Below are 26,369 nucleotides of genomic sequence, written 5' to 3' on the forward strand. Positions count from 1 at the left end.
TTGCATCCTGGCTGTGATGGGACTGTTCTCTGAAAGCTTCACTGTCTCGTGTGCGGACACGTCCTAGCCTGCCACGTGCCATCGGGCATAGGCATTCGCGTATTGTCTCCGGTACCTGTAGCTCCGTTTAAATTATCTTGGCTTACGAGAAATGGGAGATAACATACAAATGATGAGATTGTGCCCAGTCAAGGTCAGACATGGCCCCAGGGGATAAATTTTACAGTAACTTGAACGAGAAAGTGGTGGGAAGTGTGAGCAGCCCGCTGTGGGGGAGGAACGGCGTGATGCCAGGAGCGCAGGCCGGGTCCCCGCAGCCCCCAGCCCTGGACCCCGCAGCCTCAGCCCCGCAGCCCCGGACCCCGCATCCCCTGCCCCCGCAGCCTCAGCCCCTGCAGCCTCAGCCCCTGCAGCCTCAGCCCCCGCAGCCTCAGCCCCCGCAGCCCCGGACCCTGCAGCCCCTGCCCCCGCAGCCTCAGCCCCCGCAGCCCCCGCCCCCGCAGCCTCAGCCCCCGCAGCCTCAGCCCCCGCAGCCCCCGCCCCCGCAGCCTCAGCCCCTGCAGCCCCCAACCCTGCAGCCCCAGCAGCCCCCGGACCCCGCCCCCCCGCAGCCCCCACCCCCGCTCCTGTGAGACGGCCCCGCCCTCTGCCTGCCGGTGCTGGCATCATGTCTGCGAGGTCTGCTCTTGGGCCCGGTTTTATGTATTTGCACAGTTAAGTAACATTGTGGTTTAAATACTCTAAATCAGCACTAGTCTGGAATTATCTTAAACACAAATTTTAAACATACATATATATATTTTTTAATTCAACATGAGATGCCAGGGGAACGTCCTCCCTCTGGAGGCGCCTGGGCACGACCAGGGGTGACTGCGTTTCCTGACCCGTGTCCTGAGCGCTCCGGGGGCCGCTGTGCCCCTGGCAGGGCCCCTGTGGGGAGAAGCCAGGGTACGGAAGTGGGTCCTCAGCCCCGCGCCCACAGCCTCCCGGGGCTGCTTCCCGCCTCTGCGCGCGGACCTGCAGCCATCCTGGGCGACCCTCGACTCCCGGGTCCGCAGCGCGGCGCTGGCCACCTGCCCCTCCCTCGCGGCTCAGCGGGCAGGAGCTGTCTCCAGCGAAGAGGTTCAGAAAATCCGAGAGGCCCCGACCCCATACTCAGGCTGGTCACTGGCCCCCTTCAGAGCTGTCCTTAGCGACCAAATAGGCCAGTGGGCGGGTCCTTTCTCCTTCCCGAACCTGGTTTCCTTTAAGCCAGTTTCTTTGTTTCTTGTTTTCTTTGAGTGGCCCATATATTCCCAAGGTGAATACATCTGCTAAGGGGTTGGAACATGCCAAGTTGGCCTTTTCCTCTTCAAAATCAGTTGTTGAATTCAGTGACCTAAAGCCAGCCTGCAGCAAAATTATAGAGCTGGTGAAATTTGTCTTTGATTCTTGGCCTTCTTTTTCGGATTTTTTTTTTTCCTTAAAAAATGCATTGGCCACCCACAGTGGACCACATTTTGCTGAAATCTTGTACTAGACTTTACTGTTGTTTCAGTTTGCTGAGGCTGCCAGAATACAATACACCAGGAATAGGTTGGCTTTTTCAGTGGGGCGTTATTAGTTCACAAATGTCCAGTTCTCAGGACATGACAGTGTGCCCAGGAAGGCCCCAAGAGGAAGACACTGCCCGTGGGGACAGCGGCCGGCTCCGGCCCCGCTGTGACTCGTCCCGGGGCTCCTGGCGCCTCTGGGCGCTTCTCTCGAAGCTCGCTCTCTCTGGGTGCCCTTTTGTCCTCACCAAGGACCCCAATAACGGATGAAGGGCACCTTGACTGGGCGGGTCCCTCAGTTGACCAGAGGGCCTACCCACCACAGGCCTGCACCAGGACGGGGACAGCGCGTGGCTTTTCGGGGGCTCTTTACAGAACGGCTGACCCGCCTGGTCTGCGGGGGTGGGGGTGGGGGGCCCGAGACCCCGTTCTCTGTCCACTCCCCTCCCCCTGTGTGGGACACCATCTCAGGCATGTCATCGTCTCCCAGGCAGCTGGACGTTAGTGTGAGCCCGACGTGACAGATGTGAAGCCGTGGCTCCTCTTAAGAGAACACTGGGGAGTTTCTTTGGCTACAGCTGCCTGAAGAGACTATTAACTAATTCACTCGTTCCGGCCACCAATATCTCATGGACGCAGCCCCGCACCCTGCACCCCGCGTCGCGCCTGCGTGGCGTGGGGAAGTGCCGAGTCCCGGATCTGCTTCCCACGCCTGTCCTTCCTCAGGCCTCCCCCTCAGCCCCCGGCCCCCGATGGCAGAATGGGGGTGCTGAGGAGCAGCTTCACCCCACCTGAACAAGTTCTCAACATTAGCATCCTGTCGGTGCTCCCCGCGGGTGGGGCGCGGTGGGCCCCCGTGGGGCCATGGAGAGCCCTGGACAAGTCACCATGGTTACGGGACGCGCACGGAGCTGTCCCTGCACGCAGGGAGGGGCTTATGACTATTTCCATGATGCTGGGAACACGGAGATGATGTGTGGAGCAGCTCAGCCGCGCCTCGCCCAGCAGCTGCGCCCGTGCTGTCCGCTGTGGCCACCCCTCTGGTGTCACCGGCACTGGCGTGGGGTCAGTGTGGGGTGCACTGGCCCCCCCTCCGAGGCCGCAGGTGTCTCGGGGTCCCCGTTACGCACCACTTTCCCTAGTCGAGGCCCCTCCTCGCCCCCGTCCACTGATGGTGAGCTGTTCGGGGTGTGAGTGAGTCGGGTGCTGGGGGCGCTTCCTGGGTTCCCCCGGCCCTCGGGTCTGCCCCAGCCTGCAGGCTGCTGTGGGTCGCACACCGCGGCCAGCCGCCCGGCCCGGAGCCCCTGGGGCCTGCAGGACTCAGGGTCTGGGCGCTGACAGTGCAGGGGGACGTCAGAAGTCAGGCGTCCAGTGGCTTTGGTGTGGTGGGTGTTGGGAGAAGGGAGCAGTTCTCTTCAGGTGGGACACGCTGGCCTTAACGGCTGTCTGGTATGGGCCAGCAGAGATGGCGAGGTGAGACAGCCAGCCCGGCAGAGCAGGAAGGGAGACGCCTCCTTTCCACATGAGGCCGGAGGGTGGGGTACGGCTGGGAGGGGCTGTGGGGTCTCTAGGGGCCTGGTGCATGGAGGGGGTTCGTTCTCGGGGGTCCCGGCTCCACGTTACCTGCAGCCCCAAGAATCCACGCCATGGCCTCAGCCCCGTTTCTCTGTAGCTTTGACCACAGTTAATAGGAATTCCCTTTATTCCTGCGCATCCAGGGGGTGAGGGGGGCCGTGGGACTCACAGGGAACAACCCCCGCAGGGCCCGGGGTCGTGGGGCAGAGCTGGGGGTGGGGCGAGGGTGAGGCCGAGTGGCCCCCGTGGCTGCGCTGGGCACATGGGGGCTGCCTTCTGTTGAGACCCCGCTCTGCAGAGAAGCTGTTGTTCTCTCCAGGCCAGCTGCATGGCCCAACACTGGCGTTCTCGAGGAAAAGTCCAAGCGGAGCCTTGGACACCCCGTGGCGACATGTCGGAACACTTGGGTCAGGGGAGGAGGCGGGCAGGGGGAAAGGTCAGAGGCCACGGCGCAAGCCCTCCCACCCCCCACCCCCCGTGCTTTGGCTGGTTGCAATCTGGATTCACGCTGGCGTCCAGCGGGAGCTACTTGTGGGCCTGGCAGTGTCGGGGTCTCTGGGGACGGATCCTGGCCTCTGCTCATTCTTCCTGGGCCCCTGCATCCCACAGCCGCCTCCCCTCGTGGGGACCCGCCCCCACGCCCAGCTCCAGGCCACCACTTCCTCAGCTCAGCAGCCTCAGGAGAAGGGAGCTGAGGGAGGGCACCAGAGGAAGCCAAAAGCAATCGGCGTGCACCTTCACGGATTCCTAGACACATATTCTGCCCTTGCCTTCTTCCCCCTTCCGATGAGAAGGCGCGAGGACAAGGCATCGGGGTGGGCGGGGTGGACCCGCTGTGACGCGGGGGGACCTACCTTGAGTCCTGGCTGTGGTCTTACTCGCTGTGTGCCCTTGACCTGCCGGCTTAGCCTCTCTGGCCCTCAGTTCCGTCTGTCTTGGCAGGTGAGCTCCATGGAGGCATTCCTTGGCCCCCGTGGTTTTAGTACCACGGCGTGGGGCGCGGTGTCAGCCCAGGAGGAGGGTATGGGTATTCAGGCAGCAATGCCGGTTCGCAGTCGTTGCCCAGAGGACAGGAAAAGTGCCTAAGGAGCGCCTCGTGACGTGCTTGGGTCTCGGGTGTGGCGGGACTGAAGGCTCCCCAGGGTTGGTGGGGTGCCGTGTGGGGCGGGGGACGCTGGCTGGGCATCCTGGGTGCCGCGGGGGGCGGGGGTGCAGCGGGGCGGGGGTGGGGCTGGCCGGGTATCTCGGGCGCCGTGGGGGGCGGGGTGCAGCGGGCGTCCCAGGTGCTGCGGGGAGGGGCTGGCAGGGCGTCCTGGGTGCCTTGGGGGGGCGGGGGGTGCTGCAGGGGGCACGAGGGTGCAGCGGGGGGGCGGGTTTGCCACGGGGCGGGGTTTCCACGGGTCGTGGGTGGGGCTGGCGGGGTATTTCGGTGCCGCGGGGGGCGGGGGTGCAGCGGGGCGTGGGTGGGGCTGGCCGGGTATCTCGGGCGCCGCGGGGGACGGGGTGCAGCGGGCGTCCCAGGTGCTGCGGGGAGGGGCTGGCAGGGCGTCCTGGGTGCCTCGGGGGGCGGGGGGTGCTGCGGGGGGGCGGGGTTGCCACGGGGCGGGGTTTCCACGGGGCGTGGGTGGGGCTGGTGGGGTATTTCGGTGCCGCAGGGGACACGGGGGTGCAGCGGGGGACGGGCCTGGCCGGGCGCCCCAGGTGCTGCGGGGAGGGGCTGGCCGGGCATCCCCGACGCCGCGGGGGCAGGAGCTGGCCAGGCGACTGGGTTGCTGCGGGGGGCGGGGGATACCGCCGGGGGCTGGGGCTGGCCGGGCGTCCCGGGCGCGGCCCTGAGCCCCCTTCCTCTCGTGCCCCTGCAGCTGGAGCTGTCGAGCAGCGCTGTCCTGCACCAGATGCGGCGGGACCAGCTGGCGGACGCGTGCCGGGCCAGCAGCGCGCTGAGCCGGCAGCGGCGCGTCCTGACGCCCGGCGACCTGCGGCACCTGGTGGTGGACGAGGACCACAAGCTCATCTACTGCTACGTGCCCAAGGTGGCCTGCACCAACTGGAAGCGGCTGATGATGGTGCTGAGCGGGCGGGGCAGGTACAGCGACCCCATGGCCATTCCGGCCAGCGAGGCGCACGTGCCCGCCAACCTCAGGACGCTCAGCCAGTACAGCACCGCCGAGATCAACCAGCGCCTCAAGACCTACCTCAAGTTCCTGTTCGTGCGCGAGCCCTTCGAACGGCTGGTGTCCGCCTACCGCAACAAGTTCACGCAGAAGTACAACACGTCCTTCCACAAGCGCTACGGCACCAAGATCATCCGGCGCCAGCGCAGGAACGCCACGCGCGAGGCCCTGCGCCGCGGCCACGACGTGCGCTTCGAGGAGTTCGTGGCGTACCTGGTGGACCCGCACACGCAGCGCGAGGAGCCCTTCAACGAGCACTGGCAGACCGTGCACGCCCTGTGCCACCCGTGCCACATCCGCTACGACCTCGTGGGCAAGTACGAGACGCTGGAGGAGGACTCCAACTACGTGCTGCGCCTGGCTGGCGTGGGCGGCCGCCTCAAGTTCCCCACCTACGCCAAGTCCACGCGCACCACGGACGAGATGGCCTCGGAGTTCTTCCAGAACATCAGCTCCGAGCACCAGACGCAGCTTTACCAGGTCTACAAGCTGGACTTCCTCATGTTCAATTACTCAGCGCCCAGCTACCTGAAACTGCAGTGAGGGCCGGCGGGGAGGGCGCGTGCTTTTTAATTTAAGATGTTTATTTGTCAAAAGAGGTCTATGGAGAGTGGGTTATTTTGTAAGTTAATATTTCCCGGGGATGATGCTGCTAGCGGCATGCTGAGAATTATTTAAGGCCCTTGCAGAGCCAGGTAGCTGTCTCTGCAGGGGCGCGGGGGGCGTCTGCTTTCACACATCCACATTGCGACACTGTCCCAAAGGTTTCCTTGCGTTCCGGTGAATTCCATGAATTGTGCATTCCATAAATTCTAATTGAAATTATTTATAGTTATTTAAACATTGTCTCTGTATAGATTTCTTTTTGTGGCAGCAGAATTCTCATGGCTTTGTGGAAGAAATCAGTGTTTTGTGCTCTGCTTGCTGGGTCTCGCTGGCCCATCTGCTCTCCTGCCTCTCCCGGAGCTGTGCTTGCTCATAGCTGCTGTCTTTGAAATTCTGGTGGAAACAGTCACTGTTGGACTTAGGAAAAGGCATCTTTGCAAGGGAAAAATTCACAACCAATTTCAATTGACCTGCAAGTCCTCTGCAATAAAGAAATGTGATTTTTTTTTTTAACCCAAGGAGGAGCTGACTAGCATTTCATTCACCAGAGTTAGCAGTCTGGTAGAATACGGCTCTCCACAGGCATTTTTAACTGGCAGTGCCAGTTGCGTTGAAGGTGAAGTGGCTGCTTTATATGAAACAGTTATTTATTGAGCACCTACTGTGTGCTAGACCCAGTTCCAGGCCCTGGGGAGACAGCATTGAATAAATCCAATAGTCTCTGCCCTCGTCCAGTCCGCAGTTAGTAACCCCCACATTCACGGACTTGGCGTGAGGTCCGGGCTATTCATAAGTGGCCACAGATGCTCCCGACCCTGAACATTTGTGCATTTCAGTGGCACAAAATTGAAGACTTTGTGCCTGGCGCAGGCCGCTTAGCTTGGCAACCAGGCTCATCACCCAGCTTTCTCTCATGCGCCCGTGCTGCTGATTGCATGCTTGCTCAGAGCCCACATGGCCAGGCCGTAGACACGGGTGTGACCCGTCAGTGGCGTCGCCTTGGGCATGGCCCTGCGGTCATCTCAGCCCAGCCCCCACTCCCAAAAGTGCTCTTTTCTAGTCCCTGCTGCCCGGAAGAGGGACGTGCTGTGCAGGGCTCGTACATTGGGGTGTGCAGAGGTGTGGCCTGGGGGCTCTGTGCACACAGTCCTACGCTCCCCAATCCCCCAAAGGCCACCGGGTCCTCGGCTGGCCCTGAGGACAGCCTTCCGTGGGCCTCCCCCCGGCCTTGTCCCTCCGGAAGCCCGGGCCTGCCCAGTCCCTGTCCCCTGCGGATGACATCGCCATGTGCGTCCCGTTGTAGCCGTTCCTGCCGGCTCAGTCGTGTCTGGTCACCTCCCTCCTCCAGCTGGTGAAGGGGCTGGTCGCAGATTCTGTGTATGATAATAATGATGAAAATAATAGTTCTAACAGTCGGGGGGGGGGTGGGGGGATAATTTTTGCCTTCTGTTTTGTTTTTGATGCAGTGTATAGTAAAGAGGAGAGAAGAATATTCTAAACAAACAAAATGAATAATTTATGCACAGAAACTATTAAGGTCGTATTGTGAAGCTCACAGCAAGCTTAGCGGGCAGCAGCTGCAGCGTCTCACCAAGGAAACTGTTTCATTTCCTGTGCGCGAGGCGTGCTGTGGAGGGGTGGTGGGTGCACCCCTCCGATGTTTCGGACCCTCCCCCGCGCTCTCCGCTCCGCGAAGGGCATGTCCACTCTCGAGGAGGAGCCAGGCATGCAGGCGCATTACCAAGCGGAGTGGTAGACCTTGGGCTGACCCTCCAGTCGAGGGTCTGGACCCTATTTCCAAGGCAGGAGACCCCACCCTCAGACGCAGGGCCCTGTGAACCAGGCAGGCCACACGTCATATCAAATGTATGCTCTGCAGAACCTGCTCAGAGGACATCACATGGGCATGATACGCAATAAGGGTTTTGTGGGTCAGACACCCTCGGGAAACAGTTAAGTCCATTTCCTTTCTGCAGGACTTTTCAGAGCCTTGAATGGACACTGTGCCTTGTGAGTCTCCATTGTGCAGGCCTGTCCCTGAGTGTGTGTCCTGCAGAGTGTACTTTGGTTTGGCTGATTCAGCACATTGAGGTTTCCCCAAATAAAAGCTTCCTCCCCACCACTCTCAAAAAAAAAAAATCACTACAGTCTCCATCTGGTTTATAGCAACAGGGGCACTTTATCAAAGGAGCGAAACCTTTATGGCGTGCAGCAGTTCTAATCCCGGGCATGCCGCGGGCACCAAGCCCACCCTCCCCAGGGGAGTGGGCGGCCCTGAGGGGACAGCAGGGCGGGAGGCGAGTGGCCCCTGCTCACTTGGCCACCGCTCCTCAAACTGTGGAGGTTGCTCCGTGGGCCCGAGCGGCTCAGCCCTTGAGGAGCACGTCTTCAGTGCACACGCAGTCGCTCGCCGGGCGCGTGCGGTTGTAAAAGGAGATTCATGTCTGTCCTGGGGGTCTGCATTTCCTGCCAGGCTTTAATCAGCTTTCAGGCAGGCTCAGTTCCATGCAGCCCACCTCCTTCTCTCCCTCTTCTTTAAGTGAGAAAGGCTGTCCTTCAGGGAACCAGGCATTAGTAGGTTTCTGAAATGAGGGTCTCTCTCCTCATGTTTTGTTTTACGTTCACATTTTTTTCCGATGGTATAAATACTTTTTTAAAAATTGGTTCAGCTGTTTTGCAGAATGTAGAAAGTATGCTCTGTCCTTGGTTTAAAATGATCCAATGATGAAAATGTGCCTGGAAAACAAAAGTGAGTGTTTTTTAAAAGACAAATGTTTGAAAATGCTTTCTCTAACATGCTTAGCTGGAGAGAAGTACAGCGGAGCCCACCTCTGCGCGCTTTCCAGAGGTGCTGCCATGTCCAGAGCCAAGGTTCAGCCAGGCAGTGTACGCAAGGACGTCCCTGATTAGCCACAGCTGTTCCTGCAGCTTTTCAGAGCCCCCAGCTGGCCTGGGGGGAAGGGCAGACTGCTGGACGGAGGGGTGTCAGAAGGGCACTGCCTTCCTGGCTCGGCCGTCCTGCTCGTTCAGGATCTGGAGCCAGCAGAGAGCGTGGGCAGCAGCAGCTGCAGCCAGGGGCCTGAGCCATGGCCCATGCAGAGGCTTCTAGAAAGCTTCACGAACAAAAGCAGGTCCCCAGCCCGCTTGGCTGGTAGGGTCTGGACCAGTGCCGCGACGGTGATTGCAAAAGTCCTCGTCCAGCAGAGGGGCTGAGCATGGGTCCACCAGCCCTCCCTGCCACGCGCACAACCCAGGCTGTCCCGTTCTGTGCAGTCCCACAGCTAAAACCCCTTCCCTGCCCACCTCAGTGTCAGCAGGACTGACCCCACTGCTCCCCCAGTTCCCACAGCCAGCTGGACCACAGCTGCAAGCGAGAGTACCTTCTAGAAGCAGCTTGACCCTTGGCTAACAGGCAAATCTTAGTCTGTGCTAACTAAGACTTGTCCGGCATGGCGGGGGGCTGCCCTAACACTCCCACGCGCATGCTCGGTGGCGTGTGGACATATAATTTAACCCTTCATGGGGCATTTCCTTTTTCACATGTCTGTATGTAGTAGAAGGCTCGTTGTCGAGAACTCTCCCTGTTCACCGCACTGGCGCAGGAAGCTGAAGTCCACATGGCCAGCCACAGCGTGAAAGGTTCATGAACCGCCTCCCGGAAAAGCCATTCAAGCCTGATTATTTTTCTAAGTAACTTCAATTAAATTGAAGGAAAAAAGAAGCTTCTCTGTGTGTGTGCTTTGTCCATGGCTCAGTGACAGAAGCTGCGGGGGGGGGTCTCTGCCCCTGGGAGGAGTGGGGGGCTGTGGGGGGGGGCTCTGGCCTGGGATGGTGGAGACTGCACGTGTCGGGGGGGCTGCGTGGGGGGGGGCCTCTGCCCCTGGGAGGAGTGGGGGGCTATGGGGGGGGGCCTCTGGCCTGGGGTGGTGGGGGGTTGCATGTGTCGGGGGGGCTGCGTGGGGGGGCCTCTGCCCCTGGGAGGAGTGGGGGGGCTGTGGGGGGGGCCTGGGGTGGTGGGGGCTGCACGTGTCAGGGGTGCTGCGTGGGGGGGGGCTCTGCCCCTGGGGTGGTGGGGGCTGCACGTGTGCAGGGGGTGCTCTGCTCCTGGAGGGGCCGTGCACGTGCCTGGGGTGGGGAGTGGGTGGGAAGCGGGGTGGGGGAGCGGGCCCCACAGGCCAGCCCAGCTGCGGTCAAGCCCACCAGCCCAGCCTGTCTGCCTGCAGCGGCCGCGAAGGCCCACATCCTGTGCCGCCTGCAGAAGGCGCTGGAAAGCCGGCCCTGACACGTCCGAGCGGTCAGATGGCTCCAGTGACGTCAGGTGGGCTCAGGCCACACGACACCCCGTCTAAGCGGCAGCCACGCACCCCACCTGCACCTCCGGTTTCCAATTCCAAACCCTTCCCACCTGAGGCCCACATGGGTCCCTTCAGCATTATTGACTGTCAATTTATTTGGCCTTATTGGTAAAATGATTGATTTGTGTTTTGCCAAAGAAGGAGTCACATTCTGGTTTCTCTATTTTATTACCCAGACACTTGAACCCCAAGACACTGGGGGAGACCCTAGCTCCCCTCTCCAGGCAGACAAGCTGGGGGTCAAGAGTCCACCCAGCAGCGGCTCCCTGCCCTCCCGGAGTCCCCACATCAGTGCCATCTTCGCTCCGTCCCACCCGATGGGGAGGTGCCACATCGTCACGCTTGGGCATCTGAACTTAAATTAATTTCTCGTGTGGCCAGTGAATCCACATGCCCACAGCCTGTCCTCTCTCACTTGGAGCATCATACAATGTCCATGGGAAGCAAGGCTGGACGGATATCTCCAGCCTCAGTTTACCCCTCTCAGCATGAGACGAAAACGCCCCCTTGTCAGTGGCCAGCCGCCCACCGGGTATGTGCCCCGCGCTCGAGCTGCCCGCCTGGTGCTGCAGGGGCTTGTGGCGGATGCTGCCAGGGCCAGGCCCAAGGAGGAGCCCGACCCCCGCTGAGCGGACGAGAGCCGGGCTGGGCAGCCTGTCACACACCACGCAGCCTGGCTTTTGTGCTGTCCTTCCTCACAGCGTCCTCCTCATCGAGAGTACGAGAATGTCCGTCCTCTTAGAGAAGTACACGTTCATGGATGCCAGGAGATAAATACGATGCTGGCAGTCCCATGTCAGCCCCTTCAGAAATTTTAAACTTTTTCTCAAAGAGTCCTGCTGCCTCCAGAAACCAGGAACTGGTCTTGGTGCATGTGAGATGCGGTGAGGGGTGGGGGGAGGCTGAGGGCTGGGGGTGCAGAGCCCTGGGGGCCCTGGGGACTCGCTCCCGCAGACGAGGCCGCGCTGAGTGCACCCTGGGCCCAGGCTCCTGCAGGCCCTCATGGCCAGCGCCTGGGGTTGCCTGCGGTCCCGGGGAGCCAGGGTGGGGGCAGGCTGGTCTGGCCCTGTTTGCCTGCGGGAGCTTCATAGACATCTTGGGCCTGGGCGGTCAGCAATGCGAGAAGGGACGTCCTGGCAGGACGAACGGGACGGAACAGAAACCGCCCCTCACAGCTCTCAGGATTCCCCACCTGCTGACGACGCAGGTGCAGATGGCCTGCTGCGTCCAGACGGAGCCGCTGGGGCTGCTCAGACGCACTGCACAGCTGCTTCCTCTCTGAGATAGGGCAGTGGTGCCTGTGCTGCACCAAGGTCCAGATAAATGAGGCCCCTGGAAGTGACCAGTCCCAGGCCACCCACCAAGGAGTTGTTTGTAAGTTGCAATGACTCCTCCCTGTCTGGACCTCAACTGGACAGTGAAAGGACTGAGCTGATTGGTGGGTGTCATGGTCAAGTTCATGTGTCAACGTGGCCAGCTGGTGGTGCCTGGTCATCTGGTTGGGCAAGTACTGGCCTGGCTGATGCTGTGAGGACATTTCATAGAATTAAATTATGATCACCTCAGCTACATCCGCAGCTGATTCCATTTGTAATCAGCCAAGGGGAGTATCTTCTGCAATGAGTGATGCCTAATCTAATCACCGGAAGCCTTTCAAGGAGGATTCAGAAGAGACAGCATCTCTTCCTGCTTTGGCCGACAAGCCTCTCCTGTGGAGTTCATCCAGATCCTCCATTGGAGTTGTCAGGTTCACAGCCTGCCCTGCAGATTTTGGACTCTGCGTTCTCACAGTTGCCTGGCCTCTCCTGAGAATTTACTGAGGAACTTCATCATTGTTGCCAGCTTGCCGTCTGCCCTACAGACTTTGGACTCTACGTTCCCGTGGTTATGTGAGACACTTTTATAAATTTTATATCTACAGATATTTCCTGCTGATTCTGTTTCCCTAGAGAACCTTAGCTAATACAGCTAGTTTCAGCCTGTTTTATTTTCTTTAAATAGGCCTCAAATATAAGACTCACGTAACGAGACGATGCAGAGATGCAACGATGGAAGGAAAGCCGAGGCCTGCAGCCTCTTTTCCCCATAGCAGATCCGTAGGGTTCTCCGGACACGGGTGAGTGGCACCCATCAGACGGCCCCTGGAAACGCCAGCCTCGACGTTCTCTGTGCTGACCAAGTCTCCCTCTAGGGTTTTCCAGCAGATACACTGATGAGCTGAGTGTGTGGTGCCCTGGAAGTAAAAGCTGCTTCGAGGAGGGAGTCAAGGCAACAGTATTAGAATGAGATTAAAATGGAAGAAAAGAAATAAGGAGAAAGAGAAGTAAAAAGGTAGAAGCAGATGCAGCTGAGAAGTAGCTCACACTCAGATTCAACGTGGAACCAAAGCTTCTCCTCTCCAGGCAGAGTCTACCAAGGAAACAGACTCCAAATTCCTACAAAACCTTCTTAATTTGAAATACAAGAGACTGGAAGGGAACAGTCTCTGTATTAGTCTGCCTTTTATTTTTCAACGTTTGTTTTTAAAACTAATAGAGCGTCTCGTTATGGGAGAGTGGCAAGGGCTTGGCTTTCCCGTTGGTTTGAGCAACCAGCAGCCAGAGGAGATGTTCCCTGTGGCTGGGCCCAGCTTTGCATCTTCACCTGACATTTCAAGCCAGAAACAACTTTGTGCCTGAGCCAAACTGGCACCAGGGTGGGGAAAAAAATGCCCAGAGGCGAAAGGAGAGGGGCCTCTGCCTGCAGGAATAGTCATTGCACAACGACCACAGATCAACTGAAGGGGGTTAGAAATGTTCGCTTTTAATGTGGTCTTTTCCAAAAATACATAGTTTCATAAGAAAGGTGACCATAAAAATGGCTAGCACCTATTAACTGACTTTCTTAACTGTTCTGTGGCACTGTGTGTTCCCTTGGACCCTCACGACGCCCGGCCAGGCAGGAGGAAGTAGACGTCCTCCAAGTCCACCTTTGAGCAGGCTGGCGAGGAGTAACCGCGCAGGCCGGGGGTCACTGCGTGGGCCGGGGGTCACTGCACAGGCCAGGGGTCACTGCGCGAGGCGGGGGTCACAGCGCAGACTGCGAGTCACCGTGCTGCTGGGGTCACCATGCGGTCAGGGGTCACTGTGCGGGCCAGGGGTCACCATGCGGCCGGGGGTCACCATGCGGCCAGGGGTCACTGTGCGGGCCAGGGGTCACCATGCAGCCGGGGGTCACCATGTGGCCGGGGGTCACCATGCGGCCAGGGGTCACTGTGCGGGCCAGGGGTCACCATGCGGCCGGGGGTCACCATGCGGCCGGGGGTCACCATGCGGCCAGGGGTCACTGTGCGGGCCGGGGGTCACCACGCAGGCTGAGGGTTACTGTGTGGTGCGAGTGTGGCTCCTGGGCCCGGGTCCTGTGTGGGCGGCACTGTTATGAGGAGACGCAGTGGGCTGGTGCTGAGCCAAACGCAAGGGCTGACTGCGCACAACGAAAAGACATGCAAACAGGACAAGACAAAAGAACCAAGACTTTCGAAAGGGCAAAGTTCAGGCTAAAGTAGCCACAGAAACCTGCCCAAGTAAGTTCACTTTCTACCTGTGAGGCCACAACAGGTCCGTGCAAGGCTGGCGGGACACTTGCTGCGGGGCTCGGGAAACTGGAAAGTCAAGCAGCAAAAGTGAGCTCCAAGCCGGGGCCTGGGACGCAGGAGTGCTGCGGATGTGGCGGGTGCTCCAGGGCCGGAGGAGGAGGGCGGCGTGGGGCGGTGGGGGCCACAGCCCCTCCCTGGGGGAGAGGTGGGAGAAGGTGCGGGGTGGACGGGTGCACAGGTGGACGGGTGCATGGATGGACGGGTGCACGGGTGCTCGGATGGACGGGTGGACGGGTGCACAGGTGGACGGGTGCATGGATGGACGGGTGCACGGGTGCTCGGATGGACGGGTGGACGGGTGCACAGGTGGACGGGTGGACGGGTGGACGGGTAGATGGGTGCACAGGTGGACGGGTGCATGGATGGACGGGTGGACGGGTGCTCGGATGGACGGGTGGACAGGTGGATGGGTGCTCAGATGGACGGGTGCACGGGTGCTCGGATGGACGGGTGGACAGGTGGATGGGTGCTCAGATGGACGGGTGGACGGGTGCTCGGATGGACGAGTGGAAGGGTGGATGCGTGGACGGGTAGATGGGTGCACAGGCGGATGGGTGCTCAGATGGATGGGTGGATGGGTGCTCGGATGGACGGGTGGACGGGTGCTCGGATGGACGGGTGGACAGGTGGATGGGTGCTCAGATGGACGGGTGCTTGGGTGGACCGGTGCACGGGTGGCGGGTGGACGGGTGCACAGGTGCTCACATGGACGGGTGCACGGGTGCTTGAATGGATGGGTGGACGGGTGGACGAGTGCACGGGTAGACAGGTGGATGGGTGGACGGATGCACGGATGGACGGGTGCTTGGATAGACAGGTGCTCAGGTAGATGGGTGCATGTGTGGACAGGTGGACAGGTGGCCGAGTGCACGGGTGGACGAGTGCACGGGTGGACGGCGTGGATGGGTGGATAGGCTTGCCAGCAGGCAGGGCAAATAGGGCCGAGGCGGGGAGCCGGTGCAGAGAATATTCCAGGACCAGAGGCCGGCCTTAGGACCAACGGGGCAGAATGGGCAAGGAGGAGTGGGTCCCGGGGCGGGCAGTGGGGTGGGCGCCAGGGCCATGGGGGGCAGCGGCCGGGATAGACGGACATGGCTCGGGGTGCCGTCCCCACAGCGGGCTCCGTGGCCCTCACCCCACGCCCCCTCCACGCCACGCCCCAGGTGGCCGGTGTGCATCGGGGAGGCGCTGGCCTCGGCGGGGAGTCCGAGGTGAGGGTGGCTTCGGGTAGGGTGGCTGCCATGACTGCGTGTTCTCCGCCCTGCAGGGCATCGGGCACCGTGTCTGCGTGTGCAGTGCACACAGGCGCACAGAACTGCTTTTCTAAAATTTGAAAACTTCAGGATTCTATGCATATCTGACCACGTGTTTCAAAGGAGAATGTGGACGTGTTCTAACCCAACCCTACCAGCGGGGAAACTGAGGCCCAGGAAGCTGGGTCACAACGAAGCTAGCACGAGGCGTCGTGTTCCGCGCCGGCTCTTGCCACAGCACACTAGCTCCAGGGCCGAGGAGGGCCCTGCTGGGTGGACAGTCCAGCCTCCCCGCCCGGGCAGTGTGGACTGGGGACAGAAACACCTGTGCAGCAGGTAGCAGAAACTAGGGCCGCCTTTTGAGGGGGGGCCCAGGTACACCCCAGTGGGACACCAGCCCTGTCCATGAGCTGCAGCCCCCTGGCGCCGGGAAGGCCACGTTGAGTCGCCTTCACATGTCCTGGCAGTGCACAGCCTTCTGGAAGCTTCTGTCATTCAGCACCTCGCAGAACAGAGGCATCCAGGTGGACGGCTGAGGTGGACGCCACGCGGACCTGGGCGGAGCTGTAGGGCTGCCCACTGTCACCTGCCCAAGATGCTGACCCCGAACGCCCACTGCGACCTGAGCTGGCAGCCGTGGGCTCTGGAGCTCCTGCTGTGACTGCAGCAGGCGCCCGCCTTGCAGAAGAGACCTGGGTGCCCAGCGCCCGAGGAGGGCCAACAGCTTGCGCTTTCCAAACTCCTGCACACCCTACGGCTGAATTCACGCGCTGTCCTCACACCTGCAGCCCTCACTCTGGTGCTGGCACACTGGGGTGGCCACGGGGTGACTGCTGGGAATGTGGCATCGCATCACCCAAATCAACGCTTTTCCATTAGTCGTAACTATATTTAGAGCATTCCCAAACTTTTTACGTCCAAAACTTTATTTCAAAAATTGCGGAGGATATTAAACTCAAAAGTTTTCTCATCCCTTTCTGATTCTTTCCGTTGTGTATAAGTGAATTACACATTTATGTGTATTTATCATCTTACAATTTTATATTCACATTTCCATATCTTCTTTGGAGAAGTGTTCGTTCAAATCTTTTGCCCATTTTAAAAACTGGATTGTTTTTATTATTGAGCTGTAAGAATTCTTTATAAATTCCAAATAAAAGCCCTTTATCAGAAATGTGTTTTGTAGATATTTTCTCCCAGTCTGTGGCTTGCCTTTTCTTTTTTTTTTTGCATGGGCAGGCACCAGGAATCGAACCCAGGTCTCCGGCAGACTTTTCATTTTTGTTAACAGTTTCCTGCAATGAACAAAAGGTTTTAATTTTGACGACCTTCAATTTATCGATTTTTATTTTATGGTTGGGTTTTTTGTGTCCTGTGTAAGAAATTTTTGCTCAACCTAAAGCTTCCAAGATTTTCTCCAACTGTTTTCTTCTGGAGTGTTTTGGTTTTGCTGTTGTATTTAAGCCTGGATCCATTTGGAGTTCATTTTCGTGTCTGGTATGAAGTAAGGGTCATACCACATCACATCCAGATGTCCTCAGGCCATTCGCTGACCGTCTCCTCGCGCTGGGTGGCCATGCTGCCTTCGTCTAAAGTGAAGTGGCCACAGGCTGCTTCTCTTCCGGAACTCGCTGCAGCTCCACTGGCCCGAGGCCACAGAGACGGACGGCAGGCTGCCCACGCCTTCATTCCTGTCTCCCACAGGAAATCCCCCCCATGTGCTTCTCTTTCCTGCCTCTTTAGGAGCCGCTGATACAAGGCTCAGCGGAGGTGGCTGGGAGAAAAGCGTTCAGGCTTCCACCCCAGCCATGGGCGAAGACTCAGGGAACCTCTCGCCGCGTGTCTGAGGCTCTTTCCCAGGTGGCGGGTGCTTCCTGGGCGCGCGGCGCTGCTGCCCCCACTCGGAGTCAGGTCCCCCCTTCCCTTCCTCAGGCGTTCAGGCCATGCCCGCTGTTGCTCAGCCTCGGAAAGTCCATTTTTCTAGCTGCTTATTTGGGGAGTTGCTTCCGGACTGTCCTGCCCCACCGGGTCGGCTGCAGAGGCTCTCTGTGCTCCACAGCTGCGGCGCGCCAGCAGCCCTGGCTTGTGAACGTAATCCGCCAGGCCTTGGTTTGGACTGTTCTTCTAATTAAAAAAAAATTGTTACCAGTGTCAGTATGACTATTACTGTAAAAATACTCTTCCTCCCCCTTTGTAAGGCGTTTCCTAGAGATTTGGTGGAATCACCAGAACACGGGATGTGGCCGACTTTGTAGTCCTCATTGCAACATTCTCTGCGACAGCCGGGAAGGTTCGGCCTCCCTGGGGTGGCGAGCTCACCCACGCGCCCCGCTGTGGCTGTGAGCTCACCCACGCGCCCCGCTGTGGCTGTGAGTTCACCCACGTGCCCTGCTGTGGCTGTGAGCTCACCCACGCGCCCCGCTGTGGCTGTGAGCTCACCCACGTGCCCTGCTGTGGCTGTGAGTTCACACACGTGCCCCGCTGCGGCTGTGAGCTCACCCACGTGCCCTGCTGTGGCTGTGAGTTCACCCACGTGCCCCGCTGCGGCTGTGAGCTCACCCACGTGCCCTGCTGTGGCTGTGAGTTCACCCACGCGCCCCACTGCGGCTGTGAGCTCACCCACGTGCCCTGCTGTGGCTGTGAGTTCACACACGTGCCCCGCTGTGGCTGTGATCTCACCCATGTGCCCCACTGTGGCTGTGATCTCACCCACGCGCCCCGCTGCAGCTGTGAGCTCACCCACGTGCCCTGCTGTGGCTGTGAGTTCACACACGTGCCCCGCTGTGGCTGTGATCTCACTCATGTGCCCCACTGTGGATGTGATCTCACCCACGTGCCCCGCTGCGGCTGTGATCTCACCCATGTGCCCCACTGTGGATGTGAGCTCACCCACGCGCCCCGCTGCAGCTGTGAGCTCACCCACGTGCCCTGCTGTGGCTGTGATCTCACCCATGTGCCCCACTGTGGATGTGATCTCACCCACGTGCCCCGCTGCGGCTGTGAGTTAACGCACGTGCCCCGCTGAGGCTGTGATCTCACCCATGTGCCCCACTGTGGATGTGAGCTCACCCACGTGCCCCGCTGCGGCTGTGAGTTCACACACGTGCCCCGCTGAGGCTGTGATCTCACCCATGTGCCCCACTGTGGATGTGATCTCACCCACGTGCCCCGCTGCGGCTGTGAGTTAACGCACGTGCCCCGCTGAGGCTGTGATCTCACCCATGTGCCCTACTGTGGATGTGAGCTCACCCACGCGCCCCGCTGCAGCTGTGAGCTCACCCACGTGCCCTGCTGTGGCTGTGATCTCACCCATGTGCCCCACTGTGGATGTGATCTCACCCACGTGCCCCGCTGCGGCTGTGAGTTAACGCACGTGCCCCGCTGAGGCTGTGATCTCACCCATGTGCCCCACTGTGGATGTGAGCTCACCCACGTGCCCCGCTGCGGCTGTGAGTTCACACACGTGCCCCGCTGAGGCTGTGATCTCACCCATGTGCCCCACTGTGGATGTGATCTCACCCACGTGCCCCGCTGCGGCTGTGAGTTAACGCACGTGCCCCGCTGAGGCTGTGATCTCACCCATGTGCCCCACTGTGGATGTGAGCTCACCCACGCGCCCCGCTGCGGCTGTGAGCTCACCCACGTGCCCTGCTGTGGCTGTGAGTTCACACACGTGCCCCGCTGCGGCTGTGATCTCACCCATGTGCCCCACTGTGGATGTGAGCTCACCCACGTGCCCCGCTGCGGCTGTGAGTTAACGCACGTGACCCGCTGCGGCTGGGAGCTCACCCACGTGCCCCGCTGCGGCTGTGAGTTAACGCACGTGCCCCGCTGTGGCTGGGAACTCACGCACGTGCCCCGCTGCGGCTGTGATCTCACCCATGTGCCCCACTGTGGATGTGAGCTCACCCACGTGCCCCGCTGAGGCTGGGAGCTCACGCACGTGCCCCGCTGCGGCTGTGATCTCACCCATGTGCCCCACTGTGGATGTGATCTCACCCATGTGCCCCACTGTGGATGTGAGCTCACCCACGTGCCCCGCTGAGGCTGGGAGCTCACGCACGTGCCCCGCTGCGGCTGTGATCTCACCCATGTGCCCCACTGTGGATGTGATCTCACCCATGTGCCCCACTGTGGATGTGAGCTCACCCACGTGCCCCGCTGCGGCTGTGATCTCACCCATGTGCCCCACTGTGGATGTGATCTCACCCACGTGCCCCACTGTGGATGTGAGCTCACCCACGTGCCCCGCTGCGGCTGGGAACTCACGCACGTGCCCCGCTGAGGCTGGGAGCTCACGCACGTGCCCTGCTGCAGCTGCGCATGCCAGACTCCACAGCCTGAATTCGCTTTAGTAGTTGCAATTGTGAATCATGGTCCTGGAGGATGGTTCAGTTCATTGTTTTTTCTTATATTGCTAGGAAAATTGTGCACTTTCCCATCAGACAATTAAATGTCTGAATATTCTTACGTATAAACTATGCATCAAGTGGAATTAGGGTATTTATATTGCAGGACCTTATTACATATTTTAAGATAGTAAGGTATTATTTGTTGTGCTTTTCACATAACTTAAACCCCTCTTTTAGTTTACATATGACTCATTTTTATGTGTTTCTTTAAGCAACAGATCGTTAGATTTGTTTTAGATTTATTAATTCAGTAGCTCTTTATAAGATAAATATAATAACCTTAAATATAATTGATACATTTGTATTTTTCATCATCCTTTATGTACATTTTTAGTTGCTTTCCCCTTTTGTTTGCGTATCTGCCGTAGTAAACTTAGGCATCTTGATTTCCCTTTATTCTGTGCTCTCAGGATTCTGCACCTTAAAGTCCTCAAACCAACGTGTCGCTTTATCACCAACATGTTCCCAGCGCCGGCACAGGGCTGGCACAGTGATTTTTAAATTTTTAAATTTAAAATTTTTTAACTTAAAGAATTGCTAAAAATAGCTGTAAAAACCAGTCCTTGTGACCCTAATCTGAGGCGAGGGAGTCAGTTGCGTGAATGCATGCTCATCTTAAACACTCTGGAGCTGAGCTACAAGCTGCGTCTCGTTTCCGGGCCGTAGGGTTTGGTTGAATGTTGCCCTGGGCCCCCCTTACTAACCTCGTGTGGCTTCTGAAGGGAAGGTCTGCAAGCACGGGCGTCTCCGTTTCTCTTCTCTTTGTTCCGTTTTCCCAGGCTGTCCTGTCTGCTCTCCGCCGGGGGTGCTCCCGGCGCTGCATCCTCGCCCCCTCCTGCCCCATCCCCGGTTCCCGTGCGCGCAGCCCGGGCAGCTCGTCCGCTTTCGGGCCTGGCTATGGGCGCCCCTGTCCCCCGTGGCCGCAGCTGGCCGGCTGGGTCCGACGTGGCCCTCGGTCAGCGAGGGCCGGTGGGGTCCCCGGGGGCGGGTGCTCCAGCCCTGGCGCGAGGTCGGCAAGTCCCTTTCCTCATCCACCAGGCGCTCCCCGCCACTGAGTCGCCGAGAGGCCAGGGGCTGAGATGACCGTGCTGGGCCCGCCGATGTGAGCGACGTGGTCACTGCACTGCCAGCATCACACGCGCTACGGCCACAGGGACCCGCCGGAAAATCAGCCGCTCGCAGGTGGCTCAGTGGCACACCGTCCTCACCCCGGGGGCCTCCCCGACCTCCCCACCCTCACACACACACGTGTGCACGTGTGCAAACACTCACAGTGCCACACATGACTCGTAAGGCCCCATACACACTTAGGAGGCCACACGCACGCGCACACCCCCACCTGCTGCCCTGGCTCCACGAACTGAGAGCTCTTCAAGAGCGAATGTCTGTAACCCACTGTGACCCTCCGGCATCCACACGGCGCTGGCCTCGGCGAGCATCGGACGAACAAAACAGAGCATGGGCAGCGCGGAGGCCGCAGCATCTGCCCGTCTGTGCCCGGGGCCTTGCCCTGGCTCCTTCCGACTGTCAGCCTCTCTCATCACACCCCAAAGTCACAGAGAGTCACGTGTGCCCCAGCGTCCTGGGCTCAAAGCGCCCCTCATCCGTTCCTCACTGCACCACCAGGCTCAGGACAGGGAAACCCAGGCTCTCGTGGGCGTCACACTGCTGGATGCTGCCCCATGGAGAGCCGGGTCTGTCTGGTTTCAAAACCCGGGCACTGAGCTCACGTTTGTGAACCCGAGAACCTTGCTGGCTGGAAATGTGGTTTGACTCTCCGGCGGCTTCAGCTCTACCTCTGCAGTCCTGTCCAAAGGGCGAGGCCAGGCTGAGGCCGATGTTGAGTCCCCAGGCCCCACCCCACCCAGAGAGAATAGACCGTGTGCCCACAGCACAGCCAGCAGGCATCATCCGTCCGTCCTGCCAGCTGAGTGTGGGCGTCACACAGCGCACACACCTCATTTATTCGAGCAGCACAGTGTGGCCGCACACCTCACAGGCACACCAGTTCAAGAGGGGCACATGAGGGTGGGAAAGTTAGGAGGGAAGAGTAGACATCTCAACTGATTTTAACATACTTTAGTCTTGCAAATCTTACAGAAACACAAAGTCCTGTAAAAACAATGCTCGGTGCTGCCCAGAAAGTAGATAAAGGACTATTACTGGATAAAACATACTTTTAAATACATTTCTGTGTTCGCAAGAGCCAAGGGAAAGTTCTCTAGGACTCTTTCCTAACCCTTAAAACTGAGCTGAAACCAGGAAATGAAATGGACAGACAGGACTGCCCTGCAAGCCCGCTGCGACGGCTGCACTGCTGGCCAGCACCCAGGAAGGATGCTCAGCCTGACCTCAGCAAGCTGGGGAACTGCCCAGCGGGGCCAGCGGCCTCGGGTCAGGCACAGCCCCAGACACACATCCTTTTTGGAGTGAAACAGCCCTGTCTTAGCCACCCAGGGCACACCCAAAGAGCGAGCTAGTAGTGTGCTCACACTCAGATTTCACCAAGTGCACGAGGGAAGTGGACACCATGAGGGCAAGTCAGAAAACAACCGACCCAACTCCCCAGGACTAACATGAAATGAGCTGTATAAAGTGCTTATAAAGAAGTAAAAGATAGAATTGCAAATATAAGCAAGCAGTCAGAGGCTGTCAGGAATGACCAGGTTGATATAAAAAAGAACTGAAAGAACTTCTAGAGATGAAACCATAATTGCTAACATGACGGAATTCACAGGAGGGTTCAGAGTGGGTTAGACTCAGCCCAGAGGGAAGTAGGAGCATCTGAAGAAGTTGCCCGTAAAGCAACAAAGGGAGATAAGAGGATGCAAAGGGTTAACGGACACGGAGGGTAGAACAAGGAGTTCTACCACCTGGGAAACCAAAATCCCAGAAGGAGAGAGTGGAACCAGGGCAGTATTTGAAGACTTAAGAATTTTCCAGAACTGATGAGAAACATGAGACCATAGATTCAGAAACACAGCTCATCTCAACCAGGATGAATACACAGAAATCAGTGTAAAAGGCATCGTGAAATCACAGCCCCAAAGACAGTAGCTCTAAAAGAACCAGAGAGAAGACGGGCTACTCACAACGGCACAGCGATTCGGATGAAAGCAGCCCCCTCAGCACAGGGTGAACCAGAAGACAGAGGGATCCCGTCTTCAAAGTGCTACAGCTGAGAATCGTGAAAACAATAAAATTATCTTTCAGTAACCTTTGTGAAATGAAACAATTTCAGAAAAAGAAAAACAGTACTTATTACCACCACATCTTCACTAAAGAAACTTCTAAAGGGTGGAAAACAGGCAGTTCCTCAAACAGTTGCCTGTAGCCTGGTCACGCGGCCCAGCAGCCCAGGTGTGCCCCCGAAGTGCGGAGAACAGGGACTCCCAGGTGTGCCCCCAGCACACAGAACAGGGACTCCCAGGTGTGCCCCCGAAGTGCGGAGAACAGGGACTCCCAGGTGTGCCCCCAGCGCACAGAACAGGGACTCCCAGGTGTGCCTCCGAAGTGCGGAGAACAGGGACTCCCAGGTGTGCCCCCGAAGTGCGGAGAACAGGGACTCCCAGGTGTGCCCCCGAAGTGCGGAGAACAGGGACTCCCAGGTGTGCCCCCGAAGTGCGGAGAACAGGGACTCCCAGGTGTGCCCCCGAAGTGCGGAGAACAGGGACTCCCAGGTGTGCCCCCGAAGTGCGGAGAACAGGGACTCCCAGGTGTGCCCCCGAAGTGCGGAGAACAGGGACTCCCAGGTGTGCCCCCGAAGTGCGGAGAACAGGGACTCCCAGGTGTGCCCCCGAAGTGCAGAGAACAGGGACTCCCAGGTGTGCCCCCAGCACACAGAACAGGGACTCCCAGGTGTGCCCCCGAAGTGCGGAGAACAGGGACTCCCAGGTGTGCCCCCGAAGTGCGGAGAACAGGGACTCCCAGGTGTGCCCCCGAAGTGCGGAGAACAGGGACTCCCAGGTGTGCCCCCGAAGTGCAGAGAACAGGGACTCCCAGGTGTGCCCCCAGCACACAGAACAGGGACTCCCAGGTGTGCCCCCAGCACACAGAACAGGGACTCCCAGGTGTGCCCCCAGCGTGGAGAACAGGGACTCCCAGGTGTGCCCCCAGCGCACAGAACAGGGACTCCCAGGTGTGCCCCCAAAGTGCGGAGAACAGGGACTCCCAGGTGTGCCCCCAAAGTGTGGAGAACAGGGACTCCCAGGTGTGCCCCCAGCGTGGAGAACAGGGACTCCCAGGTGTGCCCCCAGCGTGGAGAACAGGGACTCCCAGGTGTGCCCCCAGCGTGGAGAACAGGGACTCCCAGGTGTGCCCCCAGCGTGGAGAACAGGGACTCCCAGGTGTGCCCCCAGCACACAGAACAGGGACTCCCAGGTGTGCCCCCAGCGCACAGAACAGGGACTCGGCAGCGACCCAAGCGTCAGTGCCCGTAGCAGCCTTATGTACAAAGCTAAAGGGGGCACAGCCCAAGTGACCAGGCGTGAGTGAGTGAGAGACCAGCATATGGTGTGCCCATGCCGTGCAACACATCCAGCCGTGAAAGGAGGGACCTCCACGTGTCCTGATGCGAGCACGTCTGCTGCACGGAATCAGCCAACGCAGGGGACGTGTGGGCCGCGGAGCTCACTCCCGTGAAGTGGCAGGAACATGCCCAGCCACGAGACAGCAGTGGAGTGGAGGTCACGAGGGGCAGGAGAGGTGGGGCGTTAGGGCCTGTCGGGGCGATGGGGGCGGCCCGGTGACGGGGGCGGGGCACAGCCGGGGAGGTGGCGACCCCACGACGGCTACGGTCTAAGGAAACAGTGATGGGGAGACAGTGACCGTCAGGGCAGCCTGCCGTCCTGGACTGGGGCCGGTGGCGGTAGGGGCCAGGAGACTCACTCACGTGGGGCGTGAGTGAGTCTCTGCTCTCAGGACACGTCCGTTTAAGTCCTAAGTGTTCAAGGAGTAGGATGTACAACCTACTCTCAAATGTTTAGAAAACAGATAAATATGGAGTTTCTATTTCTATTATTTTTGCAACTGTCCTGTAAGCTGGACATCATTTCAAAATAAAGTTTTAAGAAAAGAGAAACTTCTAAAGGATACATGCAGGAAGAAGGAAACTAGCCTCTGCAAGAAGAAATGGAAAGCAAATAAAGATGCCAAATATTTGTGAATCTAAACAAATCCAGCTTGTATAAAATAATAGTGCCCAACTCATGGAGTTAAAAAATAACCGACATGATATTTCTAAGAACTTTCTGCTGGATATTTTGAGAACATTCAGTTTCAACAGCTGATCAAATGGTATCTAAGTTAGTTTTTAAAGTTTAGAATTTAAGAACTTTGCCATCTGAATATGTAGATTTTTTCCCTTGTTGCCTTAATTTTAAGTTGGTTTATGAAACTTACTGCGCAAACACAGGCTTTACAACGATTATGTGGATACTTTGTTTAAATATACCTGTGGTTAAGCTAGTTAAGGTATCCATTGTTGGTGTATTGTTTGTTTTCTTAAATAAAAGTCAATTAATCAATAAAACTGGCCTAAATTCTTGAAAAGCCCTAAGGCAGGAGGGGTGGGGCTAACAGGGTGCTCTTGGGGGGCAGGGGGGACCCAGGAGCTTCAGACCAGACAAGTGCGTGGAGCAGTGCGTCTGTGCACTGGGCGGGGGGCAGCGGCACGCCCCGCGGGGGTCACCCGTGGGTTTTCTCAGCGCGATTCTATCAAGATGTTTTCCCCGCACCGCACAATCACCCAGGGTGCCCTGTCGGTATACGGCTGTGCACTCGCCACCACACCCGACTTCGAACACCTTCATTACTCCACACGCAGCAAAAGTGAGAAGAGCGCAGCGCAGCGCCCTGCGCCCCCCACTTCTCACTTTAGAGATGAGAACGGAGACCTAGAACCGGAAGTGAGTGGCCCAAGGTCATAAAGAAATCAGGACTGGGGTTCAGCTGAGTCCTGAGTTGAGGTCATTTTGATGGCCTGCTTGTTATTTCCAGCATTCATTCACTCGTTCGTTCGTTCACCCGTTCCACCAACGCTTGGCACCTGCCCTTACCCTCTGCAGCCCTCAAAGCATCCCCTCTGCCCTCTGCAGCCCCTTAGAGCATCCCGATGCCCTCTGCAGCCCCTCAGAGCATCCCCTCTGCCCTCTGCAACCCTCAGAGCGTCCCCTCTGCCCTCTGCAACCCTCAGAGCATCCCCTCTGCCCTCTGCAGCCCTCAGAGCGTCCCCTCTGCCCTCTGCAGCCCCTTAGAGCATCCCGATGCCCTCTGCAGCAGCCCCTCAGAGCATCCCCTCTGCCCTCTGCAGCCCTCAGAGTGTCCCCTCTGCCCTCTGCAACCCTCAGAGCATCCCCTCTGCCCTCTGCAACCCCTTAGAGCATCCCGATGCCCTCTGAAGCCCCTTAGAGCATCCCGATGCCCTCTGCAACCCTCAGAGCATCCCCTCTGCCCTCTGCAACCCTCAGAGCATCCCCTCTGCCCTCTGCAACCCTCAGAGCATCCCCTCTGCCCTCTGCAACCCTCAGAGCATCCCCTCTGCCCTCTGCAACCCTCAGAGCATCCCCTCTGCCCCCTACAGCCCTTCAGAGCGTCCCTCTCGGCCGACACCCCCAGGAGCCCGCACTTGGCTTCTTCCCGCCTGTCTCTCTGAAGCTTTTCCCACCGACTGACTGCCCCCCCTCCCTGCTGCTTCTCCCACCCTGCTCTGAACTTCCCATCTCAGTCTCTCCTGTCCTGCGTACCCTGGACGCTCTCACTCGGCCTTGTGGCTGGACCATCGACTGTCAGGCAGCAGTAGTGACCGCAGCCAGCACAGTCTGGACACTT

General features: G+C 58.7%; 2 protein-coding genes across 2 annotated transcripts in view; one reads left to right on the top strand and one right to left on the bottom strand.

Moving 5' to 3' along the window:
• The window catches only part of CHST11 (carbohydrate sulfotransferase 11), a 90,058-nt gene extending 80,465 nt beyond the window's left edge, over positions 1-9,593 (top strand). Inside the window, exon 5 of the mRNA XM_077168296.1 lies at positions 4,970-9,593. Coding sequence (XP_077024411.1) covers positions 4,970-5,824 — 855 coding nt within the window. The 3' untranslated portion in view covers positions 5,825-9,593. The remainder of the gene's footprint in view (positions 1-4,969) is intronic.
• Positions 8,444-26,369, bottom strand: part of SLC41A2 (solute carrier family 41 member 2) — a 214,804-nt gene continuing 196,878 nt past the window's right edge. The window contains exon 11 of the mRNA XM_077111887.1: positions 8,444-8,623. Within this exon, the coding sequence (XP_076968002.1) occupies positions 8,459-8,623 (165 nt within the window). The 3' untranslated portion in view covers positions 8,444-8,458. The remainder of the gene's footprint in view (positions 8,624-26,369) is intronic.

Source organism: Tamandua tetradactyla, chromosome 7, assembly GCF_023851605.1.
Source record: "Tamandua tetradactyla isolate mTamTet1 chromosome 7, mTamTet1.pri, whole genome shotgun sequence".
NCBI classification, from domain to species: Eukaryota; Metazoa; Chordata; class Mammalia; order Pilosa; family Myrmecophagidae; genus Tamandua; species Tamandua tetradactyla.